This window comes from Mesoplodon mirus (assembly GCF_964341445.2).
Source record: "Mesoplodon mirus genome assembly, chromosome: 5".
In the NCBI taxonomy this organism is placed as follows: domain Eukaryota; kingdom Metazoa; phylum Chordata; class Mammalia; order Artiodactyla; family Ziphiidae; genus Mesoplodon; species Mesoplodon mirus.
The window spans coordinates 72981395-72997929 of NC_138980.1; the positions used below are offsets into that span (position 1 = coordinate 72981395).

General features: G+C 40.4%; 1 protein-coding gene across 5 annotated transcripts in view; it reads left to right on the forward strand.

Moving 5' to 3' along the window:
• Positions 1-16535, forward strand: part of FSTL4 (follistatin like 4) — a 728090-nt gene that overhangs the window by 235281 nt on the left and 476274 nt on the right. For 4 of the 5 annotated variants that reach the window (XM_082624020.1, XM_082624019.1, XM_082624022.1 and 1 more), the window contains one exon: positions 10892-11086. In XM_082624020.1, coding sequence (XP_082480146.1) covers positions 11004-11086 — 83 coding nt within the window. In that variant the 5' untranslated portion in view covers positions 10892-11003. The remainder of the gene's footprint in view (positions 1-10891; positions 11087-16535) is intronic. The other variant, XM_082624021.1, reaches the window with a different exon arrangement.

The following is a 16535-nucleotide window of genomic DNA, read 5'->3' on the forward strand; positions in this document are numbered from 1 at the left end:
TTTGATAGTTTCTGGCCTTACATTTAGGTCTTTAATCCATTTTGAGCTTATTTTTGTGTATGGTGTTAGGGAGTGTTCCAAGCTCATACTTTTACATGTCCCTGTCCAGTTTTCCCAGCACCACTTATTGAAGAGGCTGTCCTTTCTCCACTGTACATTCCTGCCTCCTTTATCAAAGATAAGTTGACCATATGTGCGTGGGTTTATCTCTGGGTTTTCTATCCTGTTCCATTGATCTATCTTTCTGTTTTTGTGCCAGTACCACACTGTCTTGATTACTGTAGCTTTGTAGTATAGTCTGAAGTCAGGGAGCCTGATTCCTCCAGCTCCGTTTTTCGTTCTCAAGATTGCTTTGGCTATTCGGGGTCTTTTGTTTTTCCAAACAAATTTTGAAATTTTTTGTTCTAGTTCTGTGAAAAATGCCAGTGGTAGTTTGATAGGGATTGCATTGAATCTGTAGATTGCTTTGGGTAGTAGAGCCATTTTCACAATATTGATTCTTCCAATCCAGGAGCATGGTATATCTCTCCATCTATTTGTATCGTCTTTAATTTCTTTCATCAGTGTCTTATAATTTTCTGCATACAGGTCTTTTGTCTCCTTAGGTAGGTTTATTCCTAGATATTTTATTCTTTTTGTTGCAATGGTAAATGGGAGTGTTTTCTTGATTTCATTTTCAGATTTTTCATCATTAGTGTACAGGAATGCCAGAGATTTCTGTGCATTAATTTTGTATCCTGCTACTTTACCAAATTCATTGATTAGCTCTAGTAGTTTTCTGGTAGCACCTTTAGGATTCTCTATGTATAGTATCATGTCATCTGCAAACAGTGACAGCTTTACTTCTTCTTTCCCACTTTGGATTCCTTTTATTTCCTTTTCTTCTCTGATTGCTATGGCTAAAACTTCCAAAACTAGGTTGAATAAGAGTGGTGAGAGTGGGCAGCCTTGACTTGTTCCTGATCTTAGTGGAAATGGTTTCAGTTTTTCACCATTGAGGACGATGTTGGCTGTGGGTTTGTCATATATGGCCTTTATTATGTTGAGAAAAGTTCCCTCTATGCCTACTTTCTGCAGGGTTTTTTATCATAAATGGGTGTTGAATTTTGTCGAAAGCTTTCTCTGCATCTATTGAGATGATCATATGGTTTTTCTTCTTCAGTTTGTTAATATGGTGTATCACATTGATTGATTTGCGTATATTGAAGAATCCTTGCATTCCTGGAATAAACCCCACTTGATCATGGTGTATGATCCTTTTAATGTGCTGTTGGATTCTGTTTGCTAGTATTTTGTTGAGGATTTTTGCATCTATGTTCATCAGTGATACTGGCCTGTAGTTTTCTTTCTTTGTGACATCCTTGTCTGGTTTTGGTATCAAGGTGATGGTGGCCTCGTAGAATGAGTTTGGGAGTGTTCCTCCCTCTGCTATATTTTGGAAGAGTTTGAGAAGGATAGGTGTTAGCTCTTCTCTAAATGTTTGATAGAATTCACCTGTGAAGCCATCTGGTCCTGGGCTTTTGTTTGTTGGAAGATTTTTAATCACAGTTTCAATTTCAGTGCTTGTGATTGGTCTGTTCATATTTTCTATTTCTTCCAGATTCAGTCTCAGAAGGTTGTGATTTTCTAAGAATTTGTCCATTTCTTCCAGGTTGTCCATTTTATTGGCATAGAGTTGCTTGTAGTAATCTCTCATGATCTTTTGTATTTCTGCAGTGTCAGTTGTTACTTCTCCTTTTTCATTTTGAATTCTATTGATTTGAGTCTTCTCCCTTTTTTTCTTGATGAGTCTGGCTAATGGTTTATCAATTTTGTTTATCTTCTCAAAGAACCAGCTTTTAGTTTTATTGATCTTTGCTATCGTTTTCTTCATTTCTTTTTCATTTATTTCTGATCTGATCTTTATGATTTCTTTCCTTCTGCTAACTTTGGGGGTTTTTTGTTCTTCTTTCTCTAATTGCTTTAGGTGCAGGGTCAGGTTGTTTACTCGAGATGTTTCCTGTTTCTTAAGGTGGGATTGTATTGCTATAAACTTCCCCCTTAGAACTGCTTTTGCTGCATCCCATAGGTTTTGGGTCGTCGTGTCTCCATTGTCATTTGTTTCTAGGTATTTTTTAATTTCCTGTTTGATTTCTTCAGTGATCACTTCGTTATTGAGTAGTGTATTGTTTAGCCTCCAGGTGTTTGTATTTTTTACAGATCTTTTCCTGTAATTGATGTCTAGTCTTATAGCATTGTGGTCGGAAAAGATACTTGGTACAATTTTAATTTTCTTAAATTTACCAAGGCTTGATTTGTGACCCAAGATATGATCTATCCTGGAGAATGTTCCATGAGCACTTGAGAAAAATGTGTATTCTGTTGTTCTTGGATGGAGTGTCCTATAAATATCAATTAAGTCCATCTTGTTTAATGTATCATTTAAAGCTTGTGTTTCCTTATTTATTTTCATTTTGGATGATCTGTCCATTAGTGAAAGTGTGGTGTTAAAGTCCCCTACTATGAGTGTGTTACTGTCAATTTCCCCTTCTATGGCTGTTAGTATTTGCCTTATGTATTGAGGTGCTCCTATGTTGGGTGCATAAATATTTACAATTGTTATATCTTCTTCTTGGATCGATCCCTTGATCATTATGTAGTGTCCTTCTTTGTCTCTTCTAATAGTCTTTATTTTAAAGTCTATTTTGTCTGATATAAGAATTGCTACTCCAGCTTTCTTTTTTTTTTTTTTTTTTTTTTTTTTTTTTTTTTTTTTTTTTTGTGGTATGCGGGCCTCTCACTGCTGTGGCCTCTCCCATTGCGGAGCACAGGCTCCGGACGCACAGGCCCAGCGGCCATGGCTCACGGGCCCAGCCGCTCCGCGGCATATGGGATCCTCCCAGACCAGGGCACGAACCCGTTTCCCCTGCATCGGCAGGCAGACTCTCAACCACTGCGCCACCAGGGAGGCCCTCCAGCTTTCTTTTGATTTCCATTTGCATGGAATATCTTTTTCCATCCCCTTACTTTCAATCTGTATGTGTCTCTAGGTCTGAAGTGGGTCTCTTGTAGACAGCATATATATGGGTCTTGTTTTTGTATCCATTCAGCCAATCTGTGTCTTTTGGTGGGAGCATTTAGTCCATTTACATTTAAGGTAATTATTGATATGTATGTTCCTATTCCCATTTCCTTAATTGTTTTGGGTTCGTTATTGTAGGTATTTTCCTTCTGTTGTGTTTCTTGCCTAGAGAAGTTCCTTTAGCATTTGTTGTAAAGCTGGTTTTGTGGTGCTGAACTCTCTCAGCTTTTGCTTGTCTGTAAACGTTTTAATTTCTCCATCAAATCTGAATGAGATCCTTGCTGGGTAGAGTAATCTTGGTTGCAGGTTTCTCTCCTTCATCACTTTAATTATGTCCTGCCACTCCCTTCTGGCTTGTAGAGTTTCTGCTGAGAGATCAGCTGTTAACCTGATGGGGATTCCCTTGTGTGTTATTTGTTTTTTTCCCTTGCTGCTTTTAATATGATTTCTTTGTGTTTAATTTTTGACAGTTTGATTAATATGTGTCTTGGCGTATTTCTCCTTGGATTTATTCTGTATGGGACTCTCTGTGCCTCCTGGACTTGATTAACTATTTCCTTTCCCATATTAGGGAAGTTTTCAACTATAATCTCTTCAAATATTTTCTCAGTCCCTTTCTTTTTCTCTTCTTCTTCTGCAACCCCTATAATTCGAATGTTGGTGCGTTTAATGTTGTCCCAGAGGTCTCTGAGACTGTCCTCTGTTCTTTTCATTCTTTTTTCTTTATTTTGCTCTGCATCAGTTATTTCCACTATTTTATCTTCCACCTCACTTATCTGTTCTTCTGCCTCAGTTATTCTGCTATTGATCCCATCTAGAGTATTTTTCATTTCATTTATTGTGTTTTTAATCGATGCTTGATTCATCTTTAGTTCTTCTAGGTCCTTGTTAACTGTTTCTTGCATTTTGTCTATTCTATTTCCAAGATTTTGCATCTTGGAAATAGAATCTTGGATCATCTTTACTATCATTATTCTGAATTCTTTTTCAGGTAGACTGCCTATTACCTCTTCATTTGTTAGGTCTGGTAGGTTTTTATCTTGCTCCTTCACCTGCTGTGTGTTTTTCTATCTTCTCATTTTGCTTATGTTACTGTGTTTGGGGTCTCCTTTTTGCAGGCTGCAGATTCGTAGTTCCCATTGTTTTTGGTGTCTGTCCCCAGTGGCTAAGGTTGTTTCAGTAGGTTGTGTAGGCTTCCTGGTGGGGGGGACTAGTGCCTGTGTTCTGGTGGTTGAGGCTCGATCTTGTCTTTCTGGTGGGCAGGTCCACGTCTGGTGGTGTGTTTTGGGGTGCCTGTGGCCTTATTATGTTTTTAGGCAGCCTCTCTGCTAATGGGTGGGGTTGTGTTCCTGTCTTGCTAGTTGCTTGGCATAGGGTGACCAGCACTGTAGCTTGCTGGTCGTTGAGTGAAGCTGGGTGCTGGTGTTGAGATGGAGATCTCTGGGAGATTTTCGCCGCTTGATATTATGTGGAGCTGGGAGGTCTCTTGTGGATCCGTGTCCTGAAGTTGGCTCTCCCACTTCAGAGGCACAGCACTGACTCCTGGCTGCAGCACCAAGAGCCTTTCATCTACCTTTTGGGGGGTCTGAGGTCTTCTGTCAGCATTCAGTAGGTGTTCTGTAGGAGTTGTTCCACGTGTAGATGAATTTCTGATGTATCTGTGGGGAGGAAGGTGATCTCCGCGTCTTACTCTTCCGCCATCTTCCTGCCTTCCTCCGAGGCTCTAATTATTAAAGTATCCTGAATTGTGATGCTAATAGAAAATTCATTAAATGGAAATGAATTTTTAATATCATAATTCACCTTTTCCTCTTCATCGGATTCATTTTCTTTCTAGATGTCACTTCATAAGAGTGAATGAAACTTGGAAATATTCCTTGCCCTTTCTGCTTGTGACATATTTAGTTAGATTTCATCACATCTTGGAATTTTTCAGGACTTGTTAAAAGCGGCACTCCCAGTGGGCCCTGCTGATTTATTTTAGTGACAAGTGACCCCATCCCCAAGCCTCACCTCCAGGTTGATGAGGCCAGAAGGCAGAGCATCCAGGACTTGGCAGAGCTGGTAATGTCACCCAAGTGGGGTCCAAGTATCCCCAGACCCGACCAGTCTTTGGCTACTGATGAAGTCATGTTAGCAGCATAACCCGAATGTCCAAAGGTCTTATGCATCCCCAGCTGCTTGGGCCCTTGGCCCTTCCTGAACATTTTGGAAGGTCTCTAGGAGTATCTCTTGGGCCCACAGACTAGTTTGTGCCTGCAGGTCCCTGAGCCTGCAAGAGACAGAACTGCATGGTGTCTGTGGTGGAGGGGAGAAATCACTTCTCACTTCTTCAAATATCTGTCTGCAGGCATACTAGCACTTAGTGAAACAAATCTACATTTTTACTTATAATCCTCCCCTGACTGAAAAGGTATGGAGACAGTCTCATTTACTCATATCCACGTGGCTCTCTTCAGAATCTCCCCTACTCTCTGACCCCTGCAGCTCTGTCTTCTTGTAAGATGAGTGGTCTGGGGCTACCTCAGTCCCTGGTGTGATAGACTTGTGCAGAACCCCACCCCAGCCCATCAAGATGCCTGCAGTGACTGACACTGCACAGCAAGCCCAGCTCAGAGGTAAGATCCAGTGGGTGGCCTACGAGTACATTCAGATGTTGAAAATCATACACCTAAGTTTCAGTTACAAGCTTAGCACCTGCTGGTCCTGTCACAGGGAGCCCCTCGGCCAGTCATGGGTTCACGTGCCACAAATGTGCGAGTGAGAAGTGTTAGCAGGCATGAAATGTGAGGATGAGTCCCTAGTTTAATCAAATGTATTGAGTTGCTACTGAATCTCATTTATTCATTCAACAAATATTTTTTAAGTGTCTACTGTGTGCCAGGTAATGTTACTAAGCGAACAGACGTAGCAGTAAACAAAACAGTTAAAAATCTCTGCCCTTGTGGAGTTTATATTCTAGAAGAAGGAAAAGATAAAGTACAATATAAAGTATGTTAGATGACAAGAAATGTGAAGGAAGATGCAGCAGGGAAGGGAGAACAGGCTAGGAGTGAGGATGCTATGGCTGCAGTTGTCGGGATGATGCTGGAGCAAGAACCTTGCAGATATCTGGGCAAGAGCAACCCCGGCAAAGGAACAGTCAGCACAAAGGTCCTGGGGTGGAAACAGACCTGGTAACAAATGCCCTCAGCTGGAGCTGAGGGAGTCAGGGGAGAGTTGTAGGAGGTGAGGTCAAAGGGAGTTTTATGGGCCATTTTAACAGGACTTTGCTTTTTAAAAAACTTTTTTATTCAAGTATTTTATTCACAGCGAAGTAATTCAGTTATACATATATACGTTATTTTTCATATTCTTTTCTATTATGGTTTATCACAGGATATTGAATATAGTTCCCTGTGCTATACAGTAGGACCTTTTTGTTTATCCATTCTCTATATAAAAGTTTGCATCTGCTCATCCCAAACTCCCAATCCATCCTTCCCGCACCCACTCCCCCTTGGCAACCACAAGTGTGTTCTCTATATCTGGGAGTCTGTTTCATAGATAAGTTAATCTGTGTCGTATTTTAGATTCCACATATAAGTGATATCATATGGTATTTGTCTTTCTCTTTCTGACTTACTTCATTTAGTATGATAATCTCTAGGTCCATCTATGTTGCTGCAAATGGCATTATTTCATTCTTTTTATGGCTGAGTAGTATTCCATTGTGTGTGTGTATGTGTATGTGTGTGTATATATATATATATATATATATATATATATATATATATATATCATCTTCTTTATCCATTCTTCTGTCAGTGGACATTTAGGTTGTTTCCATGTCTTGGCTATTGTGAATGGTGCTGCTATGAATCTTTTTGAATTATAGTTTTGTCTGGGTATATGCCCAGGAGTAGAATTGCTGGATCATATGGCAACTCTGTTTTTAGTTTTTTGAGGAACCTCCATACTGTTTTCCATAGTGGCTTCAGCAATTTACATTCCCACCAACAGTGTAGGAGGGTTCCCTTTTCTCCACACCCTCTCCAACGTTTATTATTTGTAGATGTTAAATCATGGCCATTCTGATCAGTGTGAGGTGGTACCTCATTGTAGTTTTGATTTGCATTTCTCTAATAATTAGTGATGTTTTAGCATCTTTTCATGTGCCTGTTGGCCATCTGTATAATAGGACTTTGCTTTGACACTGGGAGGTCATGGAGAGTTTAGAGCATTGAAGTGGCATGACTCTCTTTATCTTTTCAAAAGATTATTCTAGCTGTGGTGTTCAAATTAGACTATAGGAGGGCAAGATCAGAATCAGGGAGAAGATCAGTGCAAAAAATGTAGGCAAGCCACAATGGTGGCTTGGACCAGAGTAATGATGATGGTGGAGGTGATAACACATGGTCACATTCTGGACAAATTTTGAAGATGGGGCCAGTAGAACTGAGCTGATGGATTGGAAGCAGACTGTGAGAGAAAAAGCAGAAGGAAGGATACCTGCTAGGCTTTTGCCCTGAGAAACCAGCACACAGCGCTGCCCTTTGCTGAGAAGGAAAAAGTGGGAGAGGAACAGGTTTGCAGAAGATCAGGGATTAGGTTTTGGACATGCTCAGCTTGCAATGCCTATGAGAAACTTAGTGCAGATATTAAATAGGCATTTAGCCATGTGAGCTGAGGACACAGGGGTGGAGACAGAAAAGGGAATCATTAACATTTTGTTGGTGTATGTGGCCAGGAGATTAGAGAGGAATAGAATTCAGATATTGGGGAAATCATGATACTTTAAACATACATCTGTAGCAGTGTTTTCAGCACATAAAGGACCTTACTTAAGATACCCTTTTCAATATGGGAACAACTTTCTTAATTTCTATTCAGTTTCTTTGTCCAATTGTCTGTTTTGATTCTGAATAAAAGGGAAAATAGTTTTCACTGTTAAAAAAAGGTGATTAACATAGAATTGCCTTGGACAGGAATAAAGACGCAGACGTAGAGAATGGACTTGAGGACACGGGGAGGGGGAAGTGCAAGCTGGGACAAAGTGAGAGAGTGGCATGGACTTATATATACTACCAAATGTAAAATAGATAGCTAGTGGGAAGCAGCTGCATAGCACAGGGAGGTCAGCTCAGTACTTTGTGACCACCTAGAGGGGTGGGATAGGGAGGGTGGGAGGGAGACGCAAGAGGGAGGAGATACGGGGATATATGTATATGTATAGCTGATTCACTTTGATATAAACAGAAACTAACACACCATTGTAAAGCAATTATACTCCAATAAAGATGTTAAAAAAAACAACAACATAGAATTGCCTCAAAATCAGATTCAAACTGTGATCCCCACTTGAGATGTTTCAGGGAGAAGAACAGCCCAGGAAAATGGCATTGTATGAGACGATGCTTCTGTGCAGTCATGAAAGAGGGTTAAAGCTACCAGGGTTCTGGAAATAGACTTTTTTTAAAAAAAAAACAGTGAACAGTTGAGAAAAAGCTTTTTAACATTTTAAATGTACTTTAACCATGGATATTTATTTATGTGAACTGATTTACATATAATTAGAATACCTACAGGTTCTAAGGGGAAAATACACCCTTATTCTGAGCTATAGAAATACAGTGTTCGAGGCTTTTCAGAGAATAGGGAACAATAAAATAGGAGGAAAGTATCAGAGTTCAATTCCTTTTATAATTCACCAATATTTTCAAGGTTTCCAAATAGATTTTTTAAAACTAGCTATAGGGAGGTAGTTCTAGATTTTCCATCAATTTTCTAATTAAAACAGGAATTGGAAGAAGAAAAAGGACTTTGTTCACTGAAATGATTCTTTACGTTGAAGATGCTAACATGAATTCCATAATAGTATAACATAATATCTGAGCAGCTTGGCTGGTTCATTTGCAGATGAGATGCTGCTGCATCTTACAAGCTATTTCTTTAGTGATTATCTTTTTTTTTTTTGTAATTGGCACAAGAGATATGATATGTAGGACACTCCCATATGCCCGACTTTCCTATTGGGGACTTTGGCCAGTATAAAGCCAGTGAGGTCAAGGTCTAGAGAAAATACCACACCTGAGTGGCCATGGTCCTGAGTGGCCAGGTGTGTGGTGCCATTGGATTCTGTTGCAGCCCAGCTCTGCAGGTTTCCAGTAGAGTTGCCTCCCTGGGCATAGGGAGCAAAGGGCTGTGCAGAGGCATGGCTGTGCTCACTTGCTCTGCATTTCTTTGCTGGCTGGGTGTTTTCAGATTTGAATACAGAAGAGGAGGAAGAGACCCTTGCAGCCCCCTCTGCTATGTGCCCCAGGTCAGCCAGATGTTCTGGGGTCCACTACATCTAACTCCTGACTTTGCTTCCAGAAGAGGCTTTCTGGGCTGTTAAGTCCCAGTTCTTTTTCACTCACAGAAGTGAGGCTGCTTTCCCAGTCCAACTTGCACACCAGAACAAACCTGGACCCCATGGTGACAGATCAAGTTGGGATAGAGGCGCTGAGAAAGCCATTCTCAGAGGGTTAAGCCCTGTGGCAAAGGCATTTGTTTTTTCTCAGTGCCCAGGTGCTCCCTTGTGTTCCTCAGACCTTGCTGTCAGGTGCTGGGCTATGTCTAGTGCTGGCCAGTGGGCTGTGAATGAAAGCAATGAGTGTCACTTCCAGGCCCAGGCATTTAAAAGTGGGTGAATGTCATCAAGGAAATTAAGACAATATGTAATGAGATACTACTACACATCTATTAGAATGGCCAAAATTTGGGACACTGACAGCGCCAAATCCTGAGTTCTCATTCATTGCTGGTGGGAATGCAAAATGCTTTAGCCACTTTGGAAGACAGTTAGGCAGTTTCTTACAAAACTAAACATGCACATACCACACTCAATCACGCTCCTTGGTATTTACCCAAAGGATTTGAAAACTTATGTCTATACAAAAATCTGCACACATGTGTTTACAGAAACTTTATCCATAATTGCGAAAAGTTGGAAGCAACCAAGTTGTCCTTCTGTGGGTGAATGGATAACTATGGTACATCCAGACAATGGAATATTAATCAGTGCTAAAAAGAAATGAGGTATCAAGCCATGAAAAGACACGGAGGAGCTTTAAATGCATATTACTAAAATCTGAAAAGGGTACCTATTGTATGGTCTCAACTATATGACGTTCTGGAAAAGGCAACACTATGGAGAAAGAAAAATATCAGTGTTTGCCAGCGATTGGGGAGGAGAGATGAATAGGTAGAGTACATAGGATTTTAGGGCAGTGAAAATACTATGTGTGATACTATAACGATGGATACACGTCATTATGCAATGGTCCAAACCCATAGAATATCCAATATCAAGAGTGAACCAGAATGTTAACTATGGACTTTGAGCAATTATGATGTGTCAATGTAGGTTCATCAATTGTAACTAAGGTACCACTCTGGTGGGAGATGTTGATAATGGGGGAGGCTCTGCATGTGTGTGGGTAGTGAGTATGTGGGAAGTCACTGTACCTTCCCCTCAATTTTGCTGTGAACCTAAAATTGCTTTAAAAAATAAAATCTTAACATGAAAGAAAGGAAGGAAAGAGAGAAGGAAAGAAGGAAGGAAGGGAGGAAGAGAGGAAAGGAGGGAAGTGGGTGGAGTTCTTTATTCCCTCCTCTCTTCCTGCGGTAACAAGATGGAAGAGGGCAGGATTGATGCCTGAGTCATCCTGAAATGAGGCCTGACCAAACCTCACTGGAAATCTGATGAGAATGAGAAATATATGTTTGTTGGGTTAAGCCATTTAAGGGTTTAAGTGTTACTGCATCATAGCAGAGCCTACGCCAACTAATACAACTCTTTTCTCATAGCCACTCTCGTACTTCATGGAGTCTTCATCACTGGTGTGGTTTGGGCCCAGGAGGACATACGTTTCAGAGCAGGAGCTTCAAACTGCTTTGTTTGGGACCATGATTTCCCTGCATGTTGATGACAGATTTCCCAAGTGATGGTAACCAGATGGGTGCTGGAGTCAACCTCTTAGCTCTGGCCAGGTGGGTGCACAGGTATGCCGATGTCATTCACGTTTCATAATTTGCATGAAGTTAAAGTGATCTCAATCCTAATTAAGGAGACATCTTCAGTAGAAAGAACAACATCTCATGTAAAATTCTGTGTATTGGGTCACCTTTCCTCTACCTTTGAAATGACTCACGACTCTCTAAGCTAATAGAACACGTTGCTGAAATAAAACGATTTGTCCAAGCAAATAAAAACCCTGACAGAGTTACTGTATGGCATTTCCTAGGGAGCTATAACTGTGAGAGCTAGTTCACTGAGAACTAAGTAGAAAACCCAAATACTGACAAAGCTGCAAAGCAGAAATGAATCACCATTGCGGGGAGTCTGTGCCAGGAAGCACTCCGAGGTCGTAAAATATATGGACTCTCAGTGCAAGAGGACTTCAGCAGGCAGCCAGGCTGGCTTCTTGCCTCGGGCATGCCAAAGCTATCATTCACCTGGCTTCACATGTTTACAGAGCTTCCCTTCTGCACCCACCTCATGCCAGGCTCTGTGGGGGAGGAAGGAGCAGTGCAGGCTGTGTCTCTCTTAACAAAAGGCCTGGAGATCTGCTGGGGAGGTGAGATTTATTCTGGGATATGATGAACCACCAAAGAGTTAATGTGTTCAGGAAAGCAGATACACAGTAATGGAGTTTGAAAAAATCAAAAGGGAAGAGCTGCACTGGATCTTGTCTTCAGATCAGGGTCCCCTACCTCCAGTGTCTTCATTGTTGGTATCATCTTAGAATGGGATGGAGGCCCTTGATGGAGATCCCTATAGCATCCTCAACAGGTGGTTATTTGATCTATGTTCAAATATTTCCAGTGTCTGGAAACTTATTACCTGTCAAAGAAGATCTATTGGACAGTTCTTTATATTGAGTTGAAACCTGCTTTCATCTAGCTTCTACTTGCAGATATAAGACCTGCCCTCAGAGTTAATATAGCAAATCTACTCTATCTCCCACACAACAGCCCTGTAGATATTTGCTTACAGCAGCCAGGCCATACCTCCTGACATATACACATGGCTCCACACACCTTCTCTCCAGGTTGAGCATCCCAGCTTGATTCGGAAGCACAACGTGGCTTTCAGGCCCCTCACCTCCTAGATGGCCTCCCTGGCTTGCTTCTGTTGTCAAAGGCCCTGATGAGAGCCTGACTGTCTACGTTTGCCCTGGCTGCTCTGCTGCCTCAAGGTGTGACTCTCTCAAGTTACCCCCTAATAATCATATCCTTCCCCCCAGCCTTGGCAACCTCTGATCTGCTTTCTATCACTGTGCTTTGGTCACTTTGAGAATGCTGTATCAGTGGAATAGCACAGTATGTAAGTCTTTGAGACTGGCTTTTTCCACTCTGCATAATGCCCATGGGTATCTTCTGCCTACATGTACTCATGATCCTAAATCATTACATTTTATATTTTTTATCTTGGACGATGTGACAAGGCCTCCGTAACGCATATAGTGACTCATGCCACCATGGCCAGTACATGGAGCATTGGTAGCATGAGCTGGGTGATCCCAGGGAGGCTCTCCTGGTGCAGCGCATCTTTGTGGAGTTCCCCGGGGCTCTGGAACTATGAATGGGATGGATTCAAGTTTTTGCCTTCCTCTTCTAACTATCTCTGTGCTTTAAAACACCAACATTTTTCACTGCCTAAAGATTTTAGCATTTTCAAATGGTTGGCATAAAAATCAAGGGTAATGAAACTTGTCAACCTATAGGGTTTTTTCAGAGATGTATTCTAGCAGGGATGATGGTTCTCATATTGCTAACTCCCTCCATGGTATATGCCTTCAAAGGGTGTGTGTACTCTATGACTGTCTGATCTGGAGAAAAGTTGTACAAACTCAGATTCCAATCTGACTTTGTTAAACTCGAGAGTGATTAGCCAAAGAGTGAAAATATCCACAGTGATTTGGCAACTAGCAATATTACTGCTGAGTATGTCAACTGTAAATGAAAAAGTAAAATGTGTAAAAATTGAGGTTTAGATGGAAAAGAGAGCTGCTCATGTTTTAGGAATGAAAATGATTATTTAGTGAGCTTATATATGTACAGCATGGCACTAAACAAGGAATTTGGGTTTTTTCTTCCACCTTTGAGAAATCTGGGAGGTTTAATGGAATGAAAAATTTCTAATGCAGTCCTCAAAGAGTAAAAATTTATTGGATATAGATTAGCTAATTAGTTTCAGAGGTCAAGCAAAGTAAAACTCAAGAATTTTATGAATGTAATTAGACATGCATATATACGTGGTTGGATTCTGGTAATACAATTATTTTTTAAATTCAACAAACATTGTCAGGTGCCTACTTGGTGCAAATGTGTCTCTGATAGGTATCCAACAAATATTTGTTGAATAAATGATGAATGAATGAATGAATGAACAAGGACAACTTAATAAGGGTGTGACCAGATACCTTGGATCCTTAAATGAGTAAATAATGCAAACTTCAGGACAACACAAAAATCCATAAAGAATCTATCTGAATCCTTTTGCTTAATTACAAAGTTATTTTTATGAACTAGAGCTTTGTATTTTGTTTAAACCAACTCTAGGAAATGATTAGTAAATGTTATAGATTAGGTATCATGCATCCACCGGAAACCACTTCCCATATTTTCTCGCCATAGAAAATAACGATACAGTGTCCTTCATTAGTACTCCCAGGTTAGGCTGTAATATAGTAGTTCGCGTGCTAATGCTAATGGTAACACTAACACTAAGCGACTCCCTTTTTGAGCCCTTGTTAAACACCAGGCTCTGTGCTAAGTGTGTCACAAGCATGGTGCTGATTAATCTTCACCACCTTGTGCATCTATAACCAGTGTCTTTACAGATGAGTTAACTGAGGCTCAGAGCCCTTCAGCCATGTTCCCAAGGTCACAGTGATGATAGCTGTAAAATCAGGGTTTGAAGCCAGGTAATTGTCTCCAAAGTGGGAGCTCATAATCTCTTCTACTCTTTTCCGTACTCTTGTCTCTTTCTATTCCTAAAGCCAGTGTGGATGGCATTTGAAAGGGGCCTCACCGAACTTACCATAGCTCCTTATTGCTTTTTGCCTTCAATTATTTCCTAACTCAGACTCCTTCCTTGATCCACCTAAATTAGTAAGTCTGATTATGCATAAAAGAAAATTAAGGCATGGAGCAAATATGTAGACAAGCTACAGAGAGACATGGTGGGCCTCAGGAACCAAGTGGTCACACTGACACCTTACACATTGACACAGCCTGGGGAAATGGGACAGGATAGGGACCTTGTGAATTCTGAGCATGTTTACTGAGAGGACCTGAGCTGTTTATAGATACATGGCTTCATGATGAGTATAAGTACCATGGCCTTGACCACATGGGTATGTCCTCCCCACAGCCCCATAGGATGCAGAAGACAAGTGAGCAGCAGGGCAGCAGTTTAGGCCAGCCTCTGCCCTTGGCACCCACTGGTGGAGGAGTGATGTCTTTCCAACTTCAGCTTAGGTATCACTACGTATGGGAGGATTTCCCTGATTCCCACAGGCTGGATGCTTCCAAGGTGCCTGTACCTCCCCTATTCTCTTGAAACTGCTTTTATTAAAAAATTTTTTTGAAGTACAGTTGATTTACAATGTGTTAATTTTTGCTGTATAGCAAAGTGATTCAGTTATATATATATATTCTTTTTCATATTATTTTCCATTATGGTTTATTACAGGATATCAAATATACTTCCCTGTGCTATACAGTAGGACCTTGTTGTTTATCCATCTTATAAATAATAATTTACATCTGCTAATCCCAAACTCCCAATCCTTCCATCCCCATTCCCCTCCCTTTCCCCCTTGGCAACTAGGAGTCTGTTCTCTATATCTGTGAGTCTGTTTCTGTTTCGTAGTACGTTCATTTGTGTCATATTTTAGATTCCACATATATGTGATATCAGAGGATATTTGTCTCTTTCTGACTTACTTTGCTTAGTATGATAATCTCTATGTCCATCCATGTTGCTGCAAATGGCATTATTTCATTCTTTTTTATGGCTGAGTAATATTTCATCACACACACACACACCCCACATCTTCTTTATTTATTAATCTGTTTATGGACATTTAGGTTGTTTTCATGTCTTGGCATTGTAAAGAGTGCTGCTATGAACATAAGTGTGCATGTATTTTTTGAATTATTGTTTTGTCTGGGTACATGTACAGGAATGGGATTACTGGATCATATGGCAACTCTATGTTTAGTTTTTTGAGGAACCTCCATACTGTTTTCCATAGTGGCTGCACAAATTTACATTCCCACCAACAGTGTAGTTCCCTTTTCTCCATACCGTCTCCAACATTTGTTATTTATAGAGTTTTTTAAAATGATTTTCCTACCTTAAATTATTTAATTAAATTATGTACACATGAATGCATTATTACACTTGTGAAAAAACTTAAATACAGGTAACACTAAATTTTTTGACCATCATTCCCAGCCCTGGTTCCCTTCCCACCTTCCCAGAGGTAACCACTGTTACCAGTTTTGTGTGCATTCTCCCAGACTATTTTCTATGCATTTAATGCATATGTATGTAGCCATAGGAAACAATTTACTGTTTTAGGTCGTTGATTTGTTGTTGGTTATTTTATTTACACCAATACTATGATACATTATCGATCATTCCTCAAATTGCCTTTCTCACTAAACAATCAGTCTTGGAGTGCTTTCTGTATTGATACTTATAGAACTACTTCATTCATTTTGGCTGTTGCATGGTATTCTGTGTTGTGACTATACCATGGTTTATTTAGCCCGTGTTGTATTAATTGACATTTAGGCTGTTTCCACTTTTTCTCTCTTACAAAAGACATGCTCATAGATGCTTCCTTATATAGCTGTGTGAGTGTATCTCCAGAGTAGATTCAGAGAAATGGCATCACTGAATCTTAAGATCACCTACTTCTTTCTATGTGTGAGTGAGAGGAAAAGCTCTTCTGAAGATCCTGGAGGAGAAAAAGCTTAGTTCTTAAAAGTCTGAAAAATGATTTTCCCCTGTAGTTTGTTCTTGGCGTCTAGTATTATCTTGAGGTTTCTAGCTAGTGGGGATGGGTACAACTGAACAAGTAAACGGACATACCAGGATTGAGAGGAAAGATAACAATCAGGTTTGGCTGAGTTCAAGCTGGTGTGTTCTCACTCCCTCTCTTTTTTTTTTTTAACATCTTTATTGGAGTATAATTGCTTTACAATGTTCTGTTAGTTTCTGCTTTATAACAAAGTGAAACAGCTATATGCATATGTATATCCCCATATCCCCATATCCCCTCTCTCTTGAGTCTCCCTCACACCCTCCCTATCCCACCCTTCTAGGTGGTCACAAAGCACCGAGCTGATCTCCCTGTGCTATGCGGCTGCTTCCCACTAGCTATTTATTTTACATTTGGTGATGTATATGTGTCCATGCTACTCTCTCACTTCT